The 16,851-nt window shown below is 36.1% G+C and overlaps 1 protein-coding gene across 1 annotated transcript in view; it reads left to right on the forward strand.

Annotated features, from left to right (window-relative positions):
- LOC123565392 (CST complex subunit CTC1-like) overlaps positions 1 to 16,206 on the forward strand; it is an 85,764-nt gene extending 69,558 nt beyond the window's left edge. Inside the window, exons 5-10 of the mRNA XM_053549124.1 lie at positions 2,062 to 2,123; positions 4,379 to 4,539; positions 6,660 to 6,911; positions 9,046 to 9,187; positions 9,692 to 9,824; positions 11,663 to 16,206. Coding sequence (XP_053405099.1) covers positions 2,062 to 2,123; positions 4,379 to 4,539; positions 6,660 to 6,911; positions 9,046 to 9,187; positions 9,692 to 9,824; positions 11,663 to 11,799 — 887 coding nt within the window. The 3' untranslated portion in view covers positions 11,800 to 16,206. The remainder of the gene's footprint in view (positions 1 to 2,061; positions 2,124 to 4,378; positions 4,540 to 6,659; positions 6,912 to 9,045; positions 9,188 to 9,691; positions 9,825 to 11,662) is intronic.
- The last annotated feature ends 645 nt before the right edge of the window (positions 16,207 to 16,851 follow it).

Genomic DNA, 16,851 nt, shown 5'->3' on the forward strand with positions numbered 1-16,851 from the left:
TATGGGCAGTTTTCAATAAATCATTCAATATGAAAATGAAACTTGACTACAGATATCGGTATATTTCTACATGAATGACAAATACCTAGTAACAAATGAGTACAAGAACAATTTATTGACAATGCTGGACTTATTTAATATGAATCTTGTACACGTCCATTATCAACTGGAAGGGAAAACTCTGTTTATTCGTGTGACACTTTTTGAAGTTTCAACAGAAATTGGTGATTGCTTTTGATTACGGTAACATAACGAGAGTACTTAACACACTTACTGATGAAATCTAAGACGAATTATCTCTTCAATGTATAAACTAATGACTACTTACAGATAAATTCTTGTAAACTCCCTTGAACGGTAAAATAAATGAAAACAATAGCGGGGTGTAAACCTAGATACTGTGTATGTCGTATAATCACATCGCTATTTCCGTTTTGGTTGTTCACTGTTTCTACACTGTGCGTTATAAAAGGAGCTTAAAACAGGAGTTTTATGATTGATCATTTAGCATTTCAGGTGCTGTTAAATCATTTAATTTCATGGGTACGAAAAGTTTTTAGTTTTGCTAAAATGGCTATTTTGTAGAGATATGAATTCATGGGTTTTGACCTTTGCATATAAAGGATTACTGGGATTTAATTTTATGGTTTCACTGAACCAATATGAAATCTACACAAAGTGCTTGAAAATCAGTCCCCCAGATGAGCCGCAGTGTGCGATTTTGCGTCTTTGGATATGACTTTAATGACATAATGTAAAGAATATTTTACTTTTGCTAAAATGGCTATTTTGTAGAGATATGAATTCGTGAGTTTTGACCTTTGCATATAAAGGATTACTGGAATTTAATTTCATGGTTTCACTGAACCAATATGAAATCCACACAAAGTGCATGAAAATCAGTCCCCCAGATGAGCCACAGTGTGCGATTTTGGGTCTTAGAATGTGATTTTAATGACATAATGTCATAATTTACCATCCTTAGTATTGAACAAGGATCGTTACAGCTGGTTGTCAGCAGAATGTCAAAACAGCGTCAGACTTTTCAAATTTCAGAAACTGGTAGAAATGAAAAATCGCCATATATTTGTTAATAACGGGTCAAAATTCAAGAAACAAAAACTATTGAGCTAGGTATAGACTGTATTTTACAGATCAGAATGACAAAATTTCGCTGGAAGGCCCAAAATCGCATGTAGTGGCTAAAATATTAATGATTTTAGTGTATACTAGATAAGCAGTTATTTATGCTAAAAGTTGTTGACTTTCAACAAACAATCAAATTCCTGTAGAAACAAAAATAGTGAGTGTTTAATTTGTATTAGTACATCATACCAAAGACACAAAAAATGGTACTAGTAGCTTCCTCGCTTGGCGCTCTGTATTAAGAATTGATAGTACCAGGACTCTTCAGCCCAGTGTCAGTATAATGTGACTGGGTGGGAAATCATGTTACATGTCTACGGAATGATATTCCAGTGAGGCAGCGCTATAAAGTTGGGCATTGTGCTGACTGCTACAAGTAGACACCGTCATTTATATGACTGAAAAATTGTTGAAAAAGACATTAAACCCGAACACGCTCACACACATTACATGAGTGTACCAGTACACTTTAATATACAGAATTTATCAATCATTGAAAGTATACTAATTACCTTGCTGATATATAAAGTACAGAACATTGACTAATATTACACAGTCAGCCATTAATAAAGATAGTTCTTTATTGCAAAAAAGACTTTTAAATGCCAATTAATTCTTTTCTGACTGTTTTAAGCATCTGTATTACTTGGATAAAAACCTATTTGAGGGGTTTGGATAAAATTTGATGAATTATTTAAAGGGTTTGACCACATATTACTTTAAAAAGTAAAATACTTGACTTACTTATGCAAATTTTCCTTCCTCTGCACCACAAAGGTTTAGTTTAAGTAGACAAAATCACTGTGTAAACAAAATTATATATTTAGAAATGAATAATTGTTGTTTTTTATTATCAACAGTAATTTTGTTACTTTTTAAAGAGCTTAAAGGTGCTGTGCTTAACTGTTGTTGCAGGTAGTTCCTGTATGTATACAAGACTACATGTTCAGGATTTCAGCAGGAGTGAAGATATTTGGGTAAGAATGTAATCTGACATAAGTAAAAAAATAAAAGTCTGTTTCCCATGCTTGACCTAGAGTCATAGAACATTAGAGGATGTAACATTGTGCACATGGTGTTCTCTTTGGGATTTCACTCAGCTAGGCCAGAGTTATGCTCCTTCACTTAGCGAAAAATGCACATAAAGTTCTTAAAAGTTTGTTTTGCATACTGTAAAAGCAGAAATTTTCACGAGGGCTTAATTTTCGCTATATTCGCGAGGCCCTACATATCGCGAAAATTAATCCTAGTGTAGATATTCACCATTAGTATAATTCAAATTCAAGTATGATACTAGTCTTACAGTTTCGCAAATATTCAACCTTGCGAACGTACTCAGAATTTCAAATTCGCAAAATTTTGACCCAGCGAAAATATATGCTTTTACAGTATGTCTTAAAAATATTTCATCTAGAATTATGAAACATTGATTGTACAGTGACAGGAGGAGGGGAGCACCTGTGTCCTATTGACACACATCTAGTAGTTCCTTTCTAAAACAAACAGAAATAATTGTCCTTCATGAAACATGACTGTACAATGCTTTAAAATTGTTACAGTTATTTGTATATGTGTAGAACAACTTTCCCTGTTCTTTTAATCATATTTTAATTACAAACACTTCATTGTGAAAAAAGCTTTTCTTTTCCTTCTGGTAAATTTTACATGACAATACTCAAGTGACAGAAGGGATATATGTGATTTCCCACTTTTTATCCCTTTTGTATTTAGAAAGTACTAACTTTTTTTAATGCGCTCTTCTATCATTCCGTCTGTCGGTCCATCCACAATTTTGTGTCTGGTCCATAATCTGTCATCCATGAGGGGATTTTAATATTACTTGGCACAAATGTTCCCCATGATGAGATGACGTGTCATGTGCAAGACCGGGACCCCTAGCTCAGAGGTCAAGGTCACAATTGGAGGTCAAAGGTCAACAGGGCTTTTTTCCTGTCCGGTCCATAACTTTCCCATCCATGAAGGGATTTTAATATAACTTGGCACTAATGTACCTCATAATAAGACGATATGTCATGCTTAACTTTCAGACCCCTAGCTCAAAGGTCAAGGTCACACTTATCAGTCAAATTTTAACATGGCATGAACAGGGTCTGTTTCGTATCTGGTCCATAACTCTGTCATTCATAAAGGGATTTTAATATCACTTTTGCCCAAGACCCGAACCCCTGGCTCAAAGGTCAAGGTCACAATGGGAGGTCAAAGGTTAACAGGGCTTTTTTCCTGTCCGGTCCATAACTCTTCCATCCATAAAGGGATTTTAATATTATTTGGCACAAATGTACTTCACAATAAGATGATGTGTCATGCACAACTTTCTGACCCCTAGCTCAAAGGTCAAGGTCACACTTAGCAGTCAAATGTAAACATGGCATGAACAGGGTCTATTTTGTGTCTCTGTCATTCATTAAGGGATTTTAATGTCACATAGCACAAATGTTCCCCATGATCAGACAACGTGTCATGTGCAAAATCTGGACCTCTGATCCAAAGGTCAAGGTCACAGTTGTGGGTCAAAGGTCAACAGGGCTTTTTTCCTGTCTGGTCCATAACTCTGCCATCCATGAAGGGATTTTAATATTACTTGGCACAAAATTTATGTTCCCCATGATGAGACAATGTGTCATGCGCTAATTGCAGACCCCTAGCTCAAAGGTCAAGGTTAAGACATAGCCTCAAAGTGTAATGGGCTCCCTACAGAGATGACCTTATTAGCTATGATTAACTTTAATATCGGTGAAAGACTCCACATGTTGTTCCAGTTTCAAAATCTGGAGTCCATCTTGGTGGTGCAATTACCAGCCTTCAGCAAGCCACCTTGATGGCTTTCTTTTATGAAATGAATTTTTCACCTTGAGCAAGTTTTTGAACTTCACCCTTACCCTGCTAAATTTCTGTAATGAACTTGTCCACCTTTCAGTTTGGACAGAACCTTTAACTGCTAAAGTGGGTGCTTACCAAAAAGATACTGACTGAATGGCAACCAGTGTAAACCATGATCAGACTGCATGGATGTGCAGGTTGATCATGATATGCACTGGTCGCAGAGGCAGAATCAGTCGTTTCCAGCATGATAGAAGAATCATGGCAAGTGATTTCAAACCATTCACCTTACCCCCTCAGCCATTTAGGCTCCATTTAGTAATTGTGAAATATCTGTTAACTAAGTGATGCAATGAATAAACTTTAAACAAGTGTTATTTGATCATTTCAGGTGTATTTAAATGACAGCAATATTCTCAGTGAAAAAGGTCTAATACCAGGAAACAGAGTAAGGTTCTATGGGCTTGAGAGAAAATTGTCACAACTGAATAATATCTACTGTAGACTTGTTCCGTTGTCTAGCATCCAGATATTATGTACTGAAGCTGAAAGGTGAGAACCAGACAGGTTTATATCATCGGCAATTGACTTAAAAGCTTTTTGATTGATAAAATCAGAGTTGTTGGGAATGTTGGACCAAACAGAAGTTTTCATGTTTTATTTCAGGGGTGTTGTGGAAACCGATACTGAACATACAGATAATGCTTTATTATGCCCCCCTTCGAAGAAGGAGGGGTATATTGTTTTGCAGATGTCGGTCTGTATGTAGACCAATCTGTTTCCAGATGGTAACTGAAGAAAGTTTGGGCCTAGGATCATGAAAGTTGATAGGAAGGTTGATCATCACCTGCAGATGACCCCTATTGATTTTGAGATTTGTATCACAAAGGTCAAGGTCACAGTGACCCTGAACAGTTAAACGGTTTCCAGATGATAAATCAAGAACGCTTGGGCCTAGGATCATGAAAGTTGATAGGGAGGTTGATTATGACCAGCAGATGACCCCTATTGATTTTGAGGTCAGTATATCAAAGTTCAAGGTCACAGTGACCCGGACCAGTTAAACGGTTTCCGGATGATAACTCAAGATTGCTTGGGCCTAGGATCATGAAAGTTGATAGGGAGGTTGGTCATGACCAGAAGATGACCCCTATTGATTTTGAGGTCAGTAGGTCAAAGGTCAAGGTCACAGTGACCAGGAACAGTAAAAAGGTTTCTGGGTGATAACTCAAGAAGGCTTGGGCCTAGGATCAGGAAAATTGATAGGGAGATTGATCTTGACCAGCAGATGACCCCTATTGATTTTGAGGTTATTTGGTCAAAGTTCAAGGTCAGATTAGCCAGGAACAATTAAAACAGTTTCTGGACGATAACTTGAGAACACTTGGGCCAAGGGTCATGAAAGATGATAGTGAGGTTCATCATGACTAGCAGATGACCCCTATTGATTTTAAGGTCAGAAGGTCAGAGGTCAAGGTTACAGTGACCCGGAACATTTAAACCATTTCCAGACAATAACTTGAGAATGCTTGGGCCTAGGATCATGAAACTTGATAGGGAGGTTGGTCATGACCTGTAGATGACCCCTATAGATTTTGAGATTTGTAGGCTAAAGGTCAAGGTCACATTGCTTCGGAACAGTTAAACCCTTTCCAGACGATACCTTGAGAACGCTTGGACCTAGGATCACTAAACTTTATAGGGAGGTTGATCATGACCAGGAGATGACCCCTGTTGATTTTAAGGTCAATAGGTCAAAGGTCAGTGTCACATTGAACCAGAACAGTAGAACTTTTGTTTACAGTGAGCAAATAATTTATGTTTCTGGTGCAACTACTGAATGCATCAAAGGGGGCATTTCGTGTTCGACGAGCTCTTGTTTTAGGAGTGTTGGGAATCAAATGTTTTGGATGTTAAAATGCTTTATTTAAGGAGTTTTGGGAATCAAATGTTCTGGATGTTAAAATGCTTTATTTTAGGAGTGTTGGGAATCAAATGTTCTGGATGTTAAAATGCTTTATTTTAGGAGTGTTGGGAATCAGATGTTCTGGATGTTAAAATGCTTTATTTTAGGAGTGTTGGGAATCAGATGTTTTGGATGTTAAAATGCTTTATTTTAGGAGTGTTGGGAATCCAATGTTTTGGATGTTAAAATGCTTTATTTTAGGAGTGTTGGGAATCCAATGTTTTGGATGTTAAAATGCTTTATTTTAGGGGTGTTGGGAATCAAATGTTTTGGATGTTAAATGCTAAATTTTAGGAGTGTTGGGAATCAAATGTTTTGACCTAGTACAAAGGTTACCATATTTTATTTCAGAGGTATTGGGAAACAAATGTTGGACTAACAAAATTTACCAGAATATTTTCATGAAAATTTTGTATTTGGAAACCAATGTTTGACCAAACAGATGTTACCATATTTTCTATCAGGGGTACTGTGAAATCATTAATTTTCATGGGGGACTAATTTTCGTGGATTTCATGGTTGAGTCAATCCACGAAATTTAATCCCAATGAACAAGTAAAATTCCTATTCACTTTATGTTCAAAAGTTGTAATCCACGAATTCATATCCCCACGAAATTCCCATTTTGTCCAAAACCACGAAATTAAATGATTTCACAGTATAAGGAAACAAGTGGACGTACGTAGCTTATGAAATTTTATTTCAGGGGTGTTGGAAAACAAATATTGAACCAAAATCAAGCAGACAGAAGTAAACAGATACCACTACTGTCCCTGGTTGATTTGTGGGTTCCATCAAATACTGGACACGTTTTCCAGGCAATCTGTGATATTGAAAAGATTCTGAAAGTTTCTCTGAAATGTTTGTGTGGGACCTGTGGAAGTGTAGTGATTAACACAGCTTGTTCAAATACTGCATGTAATGGTGGTGGAGCATACAAATTCCTAGCCAGGGCAAGGTAGGTTGTTGTCAGTTTAGAGATATTTGACAAATCAAGCAAGCTATGACAATAGATCTGTCGAATACGACTGACAACAGGAATTACATCAGACAAAGCCATAAATGAGTCTTTGAACTGGCAGTATGTGTAGAGGACTTAGATTGTATTACTGGGGAGAGTAGACTAGTAAAAATGTTGCATTCTTTCATTCAACAAAGGGCAGAAGTAGAATCTAGACTAAAATTATAGAGGCTGTGTTTAAATGTATGTATATATTAACCATTACCCTGCCAAATTTCTACAATGAACTTGTCCATCTTTCAATTTTGACAATACCATTAACAGTTAAGTGGAGTTTACTAAAAAGATACTGACTGAATGGCGAACAGTGCAGACCATGATCAGACTGCACAGATGTGCAGGCTGATCTTTGTCTGCACTGGTCACGAAGGAAGAATCACTTGCCGCCAGCAGGCTAAGGGTTAAAAATATAGAGGAGTGAGTGTGAAATATGTAACCAGAAAGTTCAGTTCCTTTATCTATGATCTGATATTGACTACTAATACATGATTGACCAAGTCCTTGGAAGGTTTATCATAACATTTTTATACTCCGATAGTGCATATTGATCTGCTCATGTCTGTCATTTTGTCAGTCAGTCTATTGGTGAACTATTGGTTTCTCATTGGTTTCTCATCAATAACTTACGCTTACGCCTTCAGCAGTGAAACTTCATACCATTATTGACTGTGGTCAGCAAATGTTTAAGAGATCAGAGGTCAAGGTCACAGTGACCTAGAGGCTGCAGACAGTTTGTGCTTGATACCTAAAGAATACTTTAGCATATGGTTCATAATATGATTTCCTGTAGACAGTACAGGGCAGCTATTGTTTTGAGAGCAAGTATGTTGAAGGTCTGACTTAGAGACTGAATATTGTTTCTGCCCAGTAACTAAAGAAACATTGAATTATTGCCTGTAGACAGTAGATGGCCCCTATTGAATTAGAGATTAATAGGTCAAAGTAGGTCAAAGTTCATGATCACAAGGAAAGTGTCAGAGGTCATCAGGTCTAAAGTGAAGGTCTTAGCATACTTAAGCTGAAGATCAAGTACCAAGTTGCCTACGAAAGGCGATCATGAGTAGGGAGTATATACTTAAAGCTGAAGATTAAGTACCAAGTTGCCTATAAAAGGCGATCATGAGGTGGGAGTATATACTTAAAGGTGAAGATTAAGTACCAAGTTGCTTACGAAAGGCGATCATGAGGTGGGAGTATATACTTAAAGCTGAAGATTAAGTACCAAGTTGCTTACGAAAGGCGATCATGAGGTGGGAGTATATACTTAAAGCTGAAGATTAAGTACCAAGTTGCTAACGAAAGGCGATCATGAGGTGGGAGTATATACTTAAAGCTTAAGATTAAGTACCAAGTTGCCTACAAAAGGCGATCATGAGGTGGGAGTATATACTTAAAGCTGAAGATCATGAGGTGGGAGTATATACTTAAAGCTGAAGATTAAGTACCAAGTTGCTTACGAAAGGCGATCATGAGGTGGGAGTATATACTTAAAGCTGAAGATCAAGTACCAAGTTGCCTACAAAAGGCGATCATGAGGTGGGAGTATATACTTAAAGCTGAAGATCATGAGGTGGGAGTATATACTTTAAGCTGAAGATTAAGTACCAAGATGCTTACGAAAGGCGATCATGAGGTGGGAGTATATACTTAAAGCTGAAGATCAAGTACCAAGTTGTCTACAAAAGGCGATCATGAGGTGGGAGTATATACTTAAAGCTGAAGATTAAGTACCAAGTTGCCTACGAAAGGCGATTATAAGGTGGGAGTATATAGGTTTTACAAATGGATCTTGTAGAGTTTTTCAAGAATAGAAAGTCAAGCGAAGCGTTAAGTTTTACCTTGAGCTATGGCAGGTACAGTCTGTTGTTCAGTTTCACCATATCTGAACAAACAGATGAGTTTATTGTAGACGGCTGCTTAAAAAGTACTTCTTTAAAAATTTTGCAAGTCTGAGAAAGGTCAGTGTTGCATACACTGCATAAATATTGTTTTGCTAGACTATAAAATGATGTCTATTAAGGCAGTTTGATAAATATTCTGTACTTAATCTGATTGTTTGTTTATTTGTTAGTGTAATAATTGATGACAGCACATCTGTTGCTATGGTAACACTAGCAGGAAGCAGTGTACAGAGCCTGTTCCAGCTGTCACATGACCAATGGAAATGTCTAGAAGAAGAAGTTAGCCAAACTGGAGAAGTGTTTATACAGCAGGTAATTACAAATTACCAGTAGAAAGTTTAGTTTGTAAAACTTTTATCTAGACAAGATAGTCCTTCCCACTCATTTAAAATAGACAGGCATAACAACTTCATTATCTTTTGTACATGTCAGTAATTCTCTTAAAATCTTAACCCTTTTTAGCTACATAAGCACTTGGTAAGTGCTCATGGTGAGCTTTTAGGATCTTTTGATGTCCGACCATTGTTTGTCACCAACAGTGTTTTATAAGAACTTTTCTGTTATTGCTATTTAATGGATTTGATTTAAACTTAAGACAGTTGTGCCATAATTATCTTTACCCTCAATATATGACGTATTGTCCATAATGTTGGCATCAATATTATATCTTCTTCAGTTGAATTCTTTGATTGCGGTATATTTTAACCATACTGGTAGTATCTTTTAAGTTCATTACTATATTTTAAACATAATTTGTTCATTTCAGTTCTGCATGTATATACTTTATTGATATTTAGATACAGCTATCTCTTTCAGTTCAATCCTACTCTATCTACATCAGTAGAGAGGTTTGTCTACATGTTATGTGACAACCATGCTGTAAAACAGACCTGGCTTATGACATTGAGAACAAGGACATCATTAGACATCAATAAAATTGGCCATGATGGTAAATGTTTTCTATTTCATTATTTTTAGCTCACCTGTCACATAGTGACAAGGTGAGCTTTTGTGATCACCCTTCGTCCGTCGTCTGTGCGTGCGTGCGTCCGTCAACAATTTCTTGTCTGCACGATAGTGGTTTCATTATTGATTTTATTTTAACCAAACTTGCACACAACTTGTATTACCATAAGATGTCGGTTTCTTTCTTGAACTGGCCAGATCCCATTATCGTTTCCAGAGTTATGGCCCCTGAAAGGGCCAAAAATATCTATTTTGACCTTGTCTGCACAATAGCAGCTTCATTTATGATTTGATTTTAACCAAACTTGCACAAAACTTGTGTCACCATAAGATCTTGGTTCCTTTCTTGAACTAGCCAGATCCCATTATGGGTTTCAGAGTTATGGCACCTGAAAGGGCCAGAATTAGCTATTTTGACCTTGTCTGCACAATAGCAGCTTCATTTATGATTTTATTTTAACCAGACTTGCACACAACTTGTATCACCATAAGATCTTGGTTCCTTTCTTGAACTGGCAGGATTCCATTATGGGTTCCAGAGTTATGGCCCCTGAAAGGGCCAGAATTAGCTATTTTGACCTTGTCTGCACAATAGCAGCTTCGTTTTTGATTTGAATTTAATCAAACTTGCACAAAAGTTGTGTCACCATAAGATCTCGGTTCCTTTCTTGAACCGGCCAGATCCCGTAATGGGGTCCAGAGTTATGGCCCCTGAAAGGGCCAAAATTAGCTATTTTGACCTTGTCTGTAAAATAGCAGCTTCATTTATGATTTGATTTTAACCAAACTTGCACACAACTTGTATCACCACAAGATCTTGCTTCCTTTCTTGAACTGGATAGATTCCATCTTGGGTTCAAGTGTTATGGCCCCTTAAAGGTCCAAAATTGACTATTTTGGCTTTTGCAGCCATATAGAGACTTCATTTATGGTTTTATTTGATACAAACTTCCAAAATATCTTCAACAACAATAAATCTTGGATTCCATGACAAATCAGATCCAGTCGTAGGTTCCTGAGTTATTTTATATCTGATTACCTCCCCTGATTGTAATCAAAATGGATTTATATCCAGTAAGTACTTATAGGACTTAATTGAAATTTCATTATTGTTATTAGTTGGACTGAGACAATCAGGGTAGATAACTATGGACTGATTTTATGTCAAATTACCTACCTTTATTTCAAATTAAAATGGGTATATCTCCGTAACTAATGAAGATACTGATCTGAAATTTCATTTATGCCACCATATTTATTTGGCAGATCCTTCTTTTGTTCACTTACAATATTTTTTTTTAATTACTTCCCTTTTACGTTACTATAAATAGATTATTTTTAGTAACTTTTTTATTATTGGCCATAGGGAAAAACCGAGACCACTTTTCTGTGGTACAACATGGATGATACCTCCAATTTTTAGGTGTTTTTTGACATATCTATACCTTGTAAGAATTTTTTTCTTCTTTTTGGTTAAATTTCTTCCCTTTGTTGTTACTGTCCTTTGGACTTAGATATTTTTTTCTGAGGACCTTCTTGTCCTCAAGTGCAGTGATAGCAGGTGAGCGATATAAGGCCATCATGGCCCTCTTGTTATTGAATTGCAATAAAACAGTAATCATTAGCTATTAAATGAACATGTATGCAATTTCTTTAAATTTACCAGACAGTATTGAGAACTCCAAAAACTGTACAGTAACTACATTGGTTACGAGTCCAGTCCACAGAAATACCCATGTTCGTTTAACTTTTATAAAGAAAACTACTGAAACTGCATTTGTTGACAAGAATCTGACTGTATAGTTTATTCATACTTTGCAGAGTTTTGTATGAAGACATTTGATACTGGGTCATCAAGGATCTCTACACAGTGTTTACCGTTTCTACAGTTAGAATGTGTGGCCATGAACATATTTGAACCCTCTGTTTGGGCTATACATCACCTCAGTGTCAACTAGTGATGAGCTGATAAATTGTGAAGTCATGAATCAATGGTACATAGTATGGCATGACGGCCATTGAAAAATGGGATCCATGAAGGGATTCAGATATCCAAAATAAACACCTGAAATAAGCTACTTGTGTTGTTAGGTATCTAACAGTTTGTGTGACAGAAACAGTTTAAAAAATTAATGGTCTGCAGACATATTTGTTTGAAGTAAGTGATCATTCATGGATGAATTACCTTATTCATTTATTTTATCATCCAAGATTTTGCAGTATGTGCAATAGCAGAATTTAAGCAGGAGTAATTGACAATTAGGCTATTTTTAAGCAAATATCAACTTACCAACACTTTAATAATCTGAAAAATTAATACAGTCGAAACTCGATATCTCGAATTTCAAGGGACCGTGCTTTTTATTTCGAGATAACCGAAATTTGAGTTATGAAAAGGGACGTATGGACGAAATGATGAAAAAAGTTGGTTTAGTTACGAGAAGTTTTAATAAAAAATAAAAAGCTGTTTCTGTGATGCTGTGTAAACGCTGTCAGCACTATACATGTACACAATTCCGTACAGTTTGTATTTAGCAAAGTTTTTATTTTTTTGAAGAATGAAAATGATACAAACCTTAAATGTTTTGAGCAAAGTTCCTTTTAATACCACGTTTCTTTCCCAGAGGATTGACAGCATTTCGATCTGACATTTTGAACAAATGATGCTTTCTCCCAAGAAGTTAATTTTTTATACATTATACATCGTGATTACCTCTAAATAATCCTTATCAAAGATCCCAGCTGTTCAAACTAATTCATTCATTAGTTTAAATTAATTTTCATAACGTCTCAAAAACAAATGACCACTGATTAAGAAATCTAATGTTTACATCAAACAATTATCATTATTGCACGTGCAAACAAGTATGACATCATCTCACTTTGATTATCGCCGCACCTTTGATATGTCGGCATCATGGCTCTCTGGTTAGGCAATAAGCATAGACAGGTGTTAAAAACCAACCACATTCACAATGAGATGTTTGAAATTTTATCGCATATTTTCCTCACTTAGACTTACCAAGTTCACAATGCACTTGAATTTCATTGACGGGACTGAAAATCCCTTTCGACACATCCGGAGTCTCGGTAAGTCAAATTTTGACATAACCGGAGTTGAATTACATATATAAAGAAGGAAATTTGACGGAACTTGAAAATTTCTTCGACTTAAGTGGAATTTCGAGGTAAGCGAGTTTGAGATACCGTGTTTCGACTGTATATGAAAAAATGCTTGACTACATCACTTTGAAGAAGAATGGGCATTACAAGAGATTTACACCTAGTGAAAAAAACGGCTTCAGAGATGTTTATATACTGTTTTGAAATGGTATCTATATTGAAACTAAACTAAGAATCATGCCAGAAATCTGATATACTATAATTTTATCATTTCAAGTGCTATCAACTAACTCTTTTACTTTAATACATTTTAGATCCATTCTTTTCTTTTGATATGACATAATTTAGTAAACTATGCAACACACTTTGAAAGCAAGTTCAGCAGAATGATTTATAATGGGATGCTGTACCATATTGGCTACCATTACTGATATCACAGAATTGTTATACTCTGCAGCTTGGAAAACAAACCTGTGTTTTTGTTTTTTTTAGCCCACCATCATTAGATGGTGGGCTATTAAAATCACTCTGCGTCCGTGGTCTGTCCGTCCGTCATTCCGTCAGTCTGTCCATCCGTCCGTTAACAATTTCTCGTTATCGCATCTCCTCAGAAACTACTGGGGGGATTTTGACCAAACTTTGTCAGAATGATGTATTGTTACCCTAGTTGTGTCCCCCTGAAAATCAGACTGGTTCAGCAATTTTTGAGTGAGTTATGGCCCTTTGTTTATTTCTATATTTTACATTGATTTATATAGGGAAAAACTTTGAAAACCTTCTTGTCCAAAATCACAGAGCCTAGGGCTTTGATATTTGGTTTGAAGCATCATCTAGTGGTCCTCTACCAAGATGATTCAAATTATTTCTCTGGGGTCAGATATGGGCCCGCCCTGGGGGTCACATGGTTTATATAGACTTATATAGGGAAAAACTTTGAATAACAGCTTGTCCAAAACCACAGGGCCTAGGGCTTTGATATTTTCTATGTGACATCATCTAGTGGTCTTCAGCTAAGATTGTTCAAATTATACCCCTAGGGTCAAATATGGCCCCGCCCTGGGGGTCATATGGTTTACATAGACTTATATAAGGAAAAACTTTGAAAATCTTCCTTGTCCAAACCACAAAGCCTAAGGCTTTGATACTTGTAATGTAGCATCATCTAGTGGTTCTCTACCAAGTTTGTTCAAATTATCCCCCTAGGGTCAAAAATGGCCCCGTCCCGGGGGTCACATGGTTCATATAGACTTATATAGGGAAAAGCTTTTAAAATGTTCTTGTCAATAACTACAACATTCAGATTTGGACCACATGCATAGTTTTGTGCACTGGAAAAAAACTTTGACCTTGATTTTGACCTAGTGACCTACTTTCACATTTTTTGAAGGTACAGGCGTCAAATTTGGACCATATGAATAGTTTCGTGTTTCAAAATGAAATTTGACATTGATTTTGACCTAGTTACCTACTTTCACATTTCTCAAGCTACAGCCTTCAAATTTGGACCACATGCATAGTTTTGTGTACCGAAAAAAACTTTGACCTTCACATTGACCTAGTGACCTACTTTCACATTTTTGAATGTACAGGCTTCAAATTTGGACCACATGCATAGTTTTGTATTCCGAAAAAAATTTGACCTTGATTTTGACCTAGTGACCTACTTTTACATTTCTCAAGCTACAGCCTTCAAATTTGGACCACTTGCATAGTTTTGTGTACCGAAATGAACTTTGACCTTTACATTGACCTAGTGACCTACTTTCTTATTTTTAAGGTACAGGCTTCAAATTTGGACCACATGCATAGTTTTGTATTCCGAAATAAAATTTGACCTTGATTTTGACCTAGTGACCTACTTTTACATTTCTGAAGCTATAGTCTTCAAATTTGGACCACATGCATAGTTTTGTGTACCGAAATGAACTTTGACCTTTACATTGACCTAGTGACCTACTTTCACATTTTTGAAGGTACAGACTTCAAATTTGGACCACATACATAGTTTTGTATTCCGAAATAAAATTTGACCTTGATTTTGACCTAGTGACCTACGTTTACATTTCTCAAGCTACAGCCTTCAAATTTGGACCACTTGCATAGTTTTGATTACCGAAATGAACTTTGATCTTAAGATTGATCTAATGACTTTCGCATTTCTCAAGCTACAGCTTTCGAATTTGGACCACATGCACAGTGTTATGTACGGAAATGAAATTTGACCTTGAGCTAGTCAATAAGTCTTGAAATTTGGAACACTCAAAAATGGCACATTGGTAGGCGCCAAGATCACTCTGTGATCTCTTGTTACAGTATGTTTTTATGAACATTGTTGAAATTAAATTAAATATTTAAACATAAATTATTAAATACATTGATCTTGACATTCAGAATTAACCTGGGTCACAGTTACCAGTGTCGTCGGCCTCAGGGTCTCACTTCTGGAAAAGTTTTGTGTGCAAGTTCATATTTTTGTAAGCATTGCATATATTGGATTGAAACTTCACAAAAGGCTTCCTAGTCATCAAATCTACAGAAGTAACCAAGTTAGATAACTCTTGGTTGAATTTAATTTGAATTTTGGCCTTTTTTCAACTTTGAAAATTTGGTTAAAGTTTTCAGTGCAACTACAAGCTGTGCATTGGATTTAAAATTCACACTATACTTTCCAGTCATCAGACCTACTAAATTGTCCAAGTAAGATAACTCTTGATTTGATTTAATTCAAATTATGTCCCTTTTTGAATGGAACTTCAAATGACATTCCTGAGACTCACCTAATATCCATTCAAATTCATGTCTGGTTACATAAATCTTGCCTAGTTATGGCTCATTTGACTTGATGAATAGTTAAGAGCACAGTTTGGACAGCACCTGTTGGCTGTTGATATCTGTCTTCCAAAAGGAAAACTGCTGTTTCAAGGTATATACATTGTATTTTATTTTTAAAAATCCTTACAAAAATGGTATGGTGAGGATTTACATTTTTTTAATTGATAATCCGTTGCATACAGATTACTAGTATTGCTAGAATTCCTTGATAGTAATCTGCACAACAGCACCTAGAATAGGTTTGTTTTTATGGGGAGGTAACACTTGGCTGCCTCTTGCACTGCTATATTTGTGTAACCTCCCTTTAAACACTAAAAAAATAGGGTATTTTGCTTGTACCATGGAGTTTTTGTGTGTTTTTAAAAAAATCATTTGTACTCTATGAGTGTAATTTTTATGAAAAACTTGCCCTGTATTTACTACTCTGTACTTATGTGTACCTTGATTTTGACCTAGTGACCTACTTTTACATTTCTGAAGCTATAGTCTTCAAATTTGGACCACATGCATAGTTTTGTGTACCGAAATGAACTTTGACCTTTACATTGACCTAGTGACCTACTTTCACATTTTTGAAGGTACAGACTTCAAATTTGGACCACATACATAGTTTTGTATTCCGAAATAAAATTTGACCTTGATTTTGACCTAGTGACCTACGTTTACATTTCTCAAGCTACAGCCTTCAAATTTGGACCACTTGCATAGTTTTGATTACCGAAATGAACTTTGATCTTAAGATTGATCTAATGACTTTCGCATTTCTCAAGCTACAGCTTTCGAATTTGGACCACATGCACAGTGTTATGTACGGAAATGAAATTTGACCTTGAGCTAGTCAATAAGTCTTGAAATTTGGAACACTCAAAAATGGCACATTGGTAGGCGCCAAGATCACTCTGTGATCTCTTGTTACAGTATGTTTTTATGAACATTGTTGAAATTAAATTAAATATTTAAACATAAATTATTAAATACATTGATCTTGACATTCAGAATTAACCTGGGTCACAGTTACCAGTGTCGTCGGCCTCAGGGTCTCACTTCTGGAAAAG

The sequence above is a fragment of the Mercenaria mercenaria genome, chromosome 8 (genome assembly GCF_021730395.1).
Source record: "Mercenaria mercenaria strain notata chromosome 8, MADL_Memer_1, whole genome shotgun sequence".
Classification (NCBI taxonomy): domain Eukaryota; kingdom Metazoa; phylum Mollusca; class Bivalvia; order Venerida; family Veneridae; genus Mercenaria; species Mercenaria mercenaria.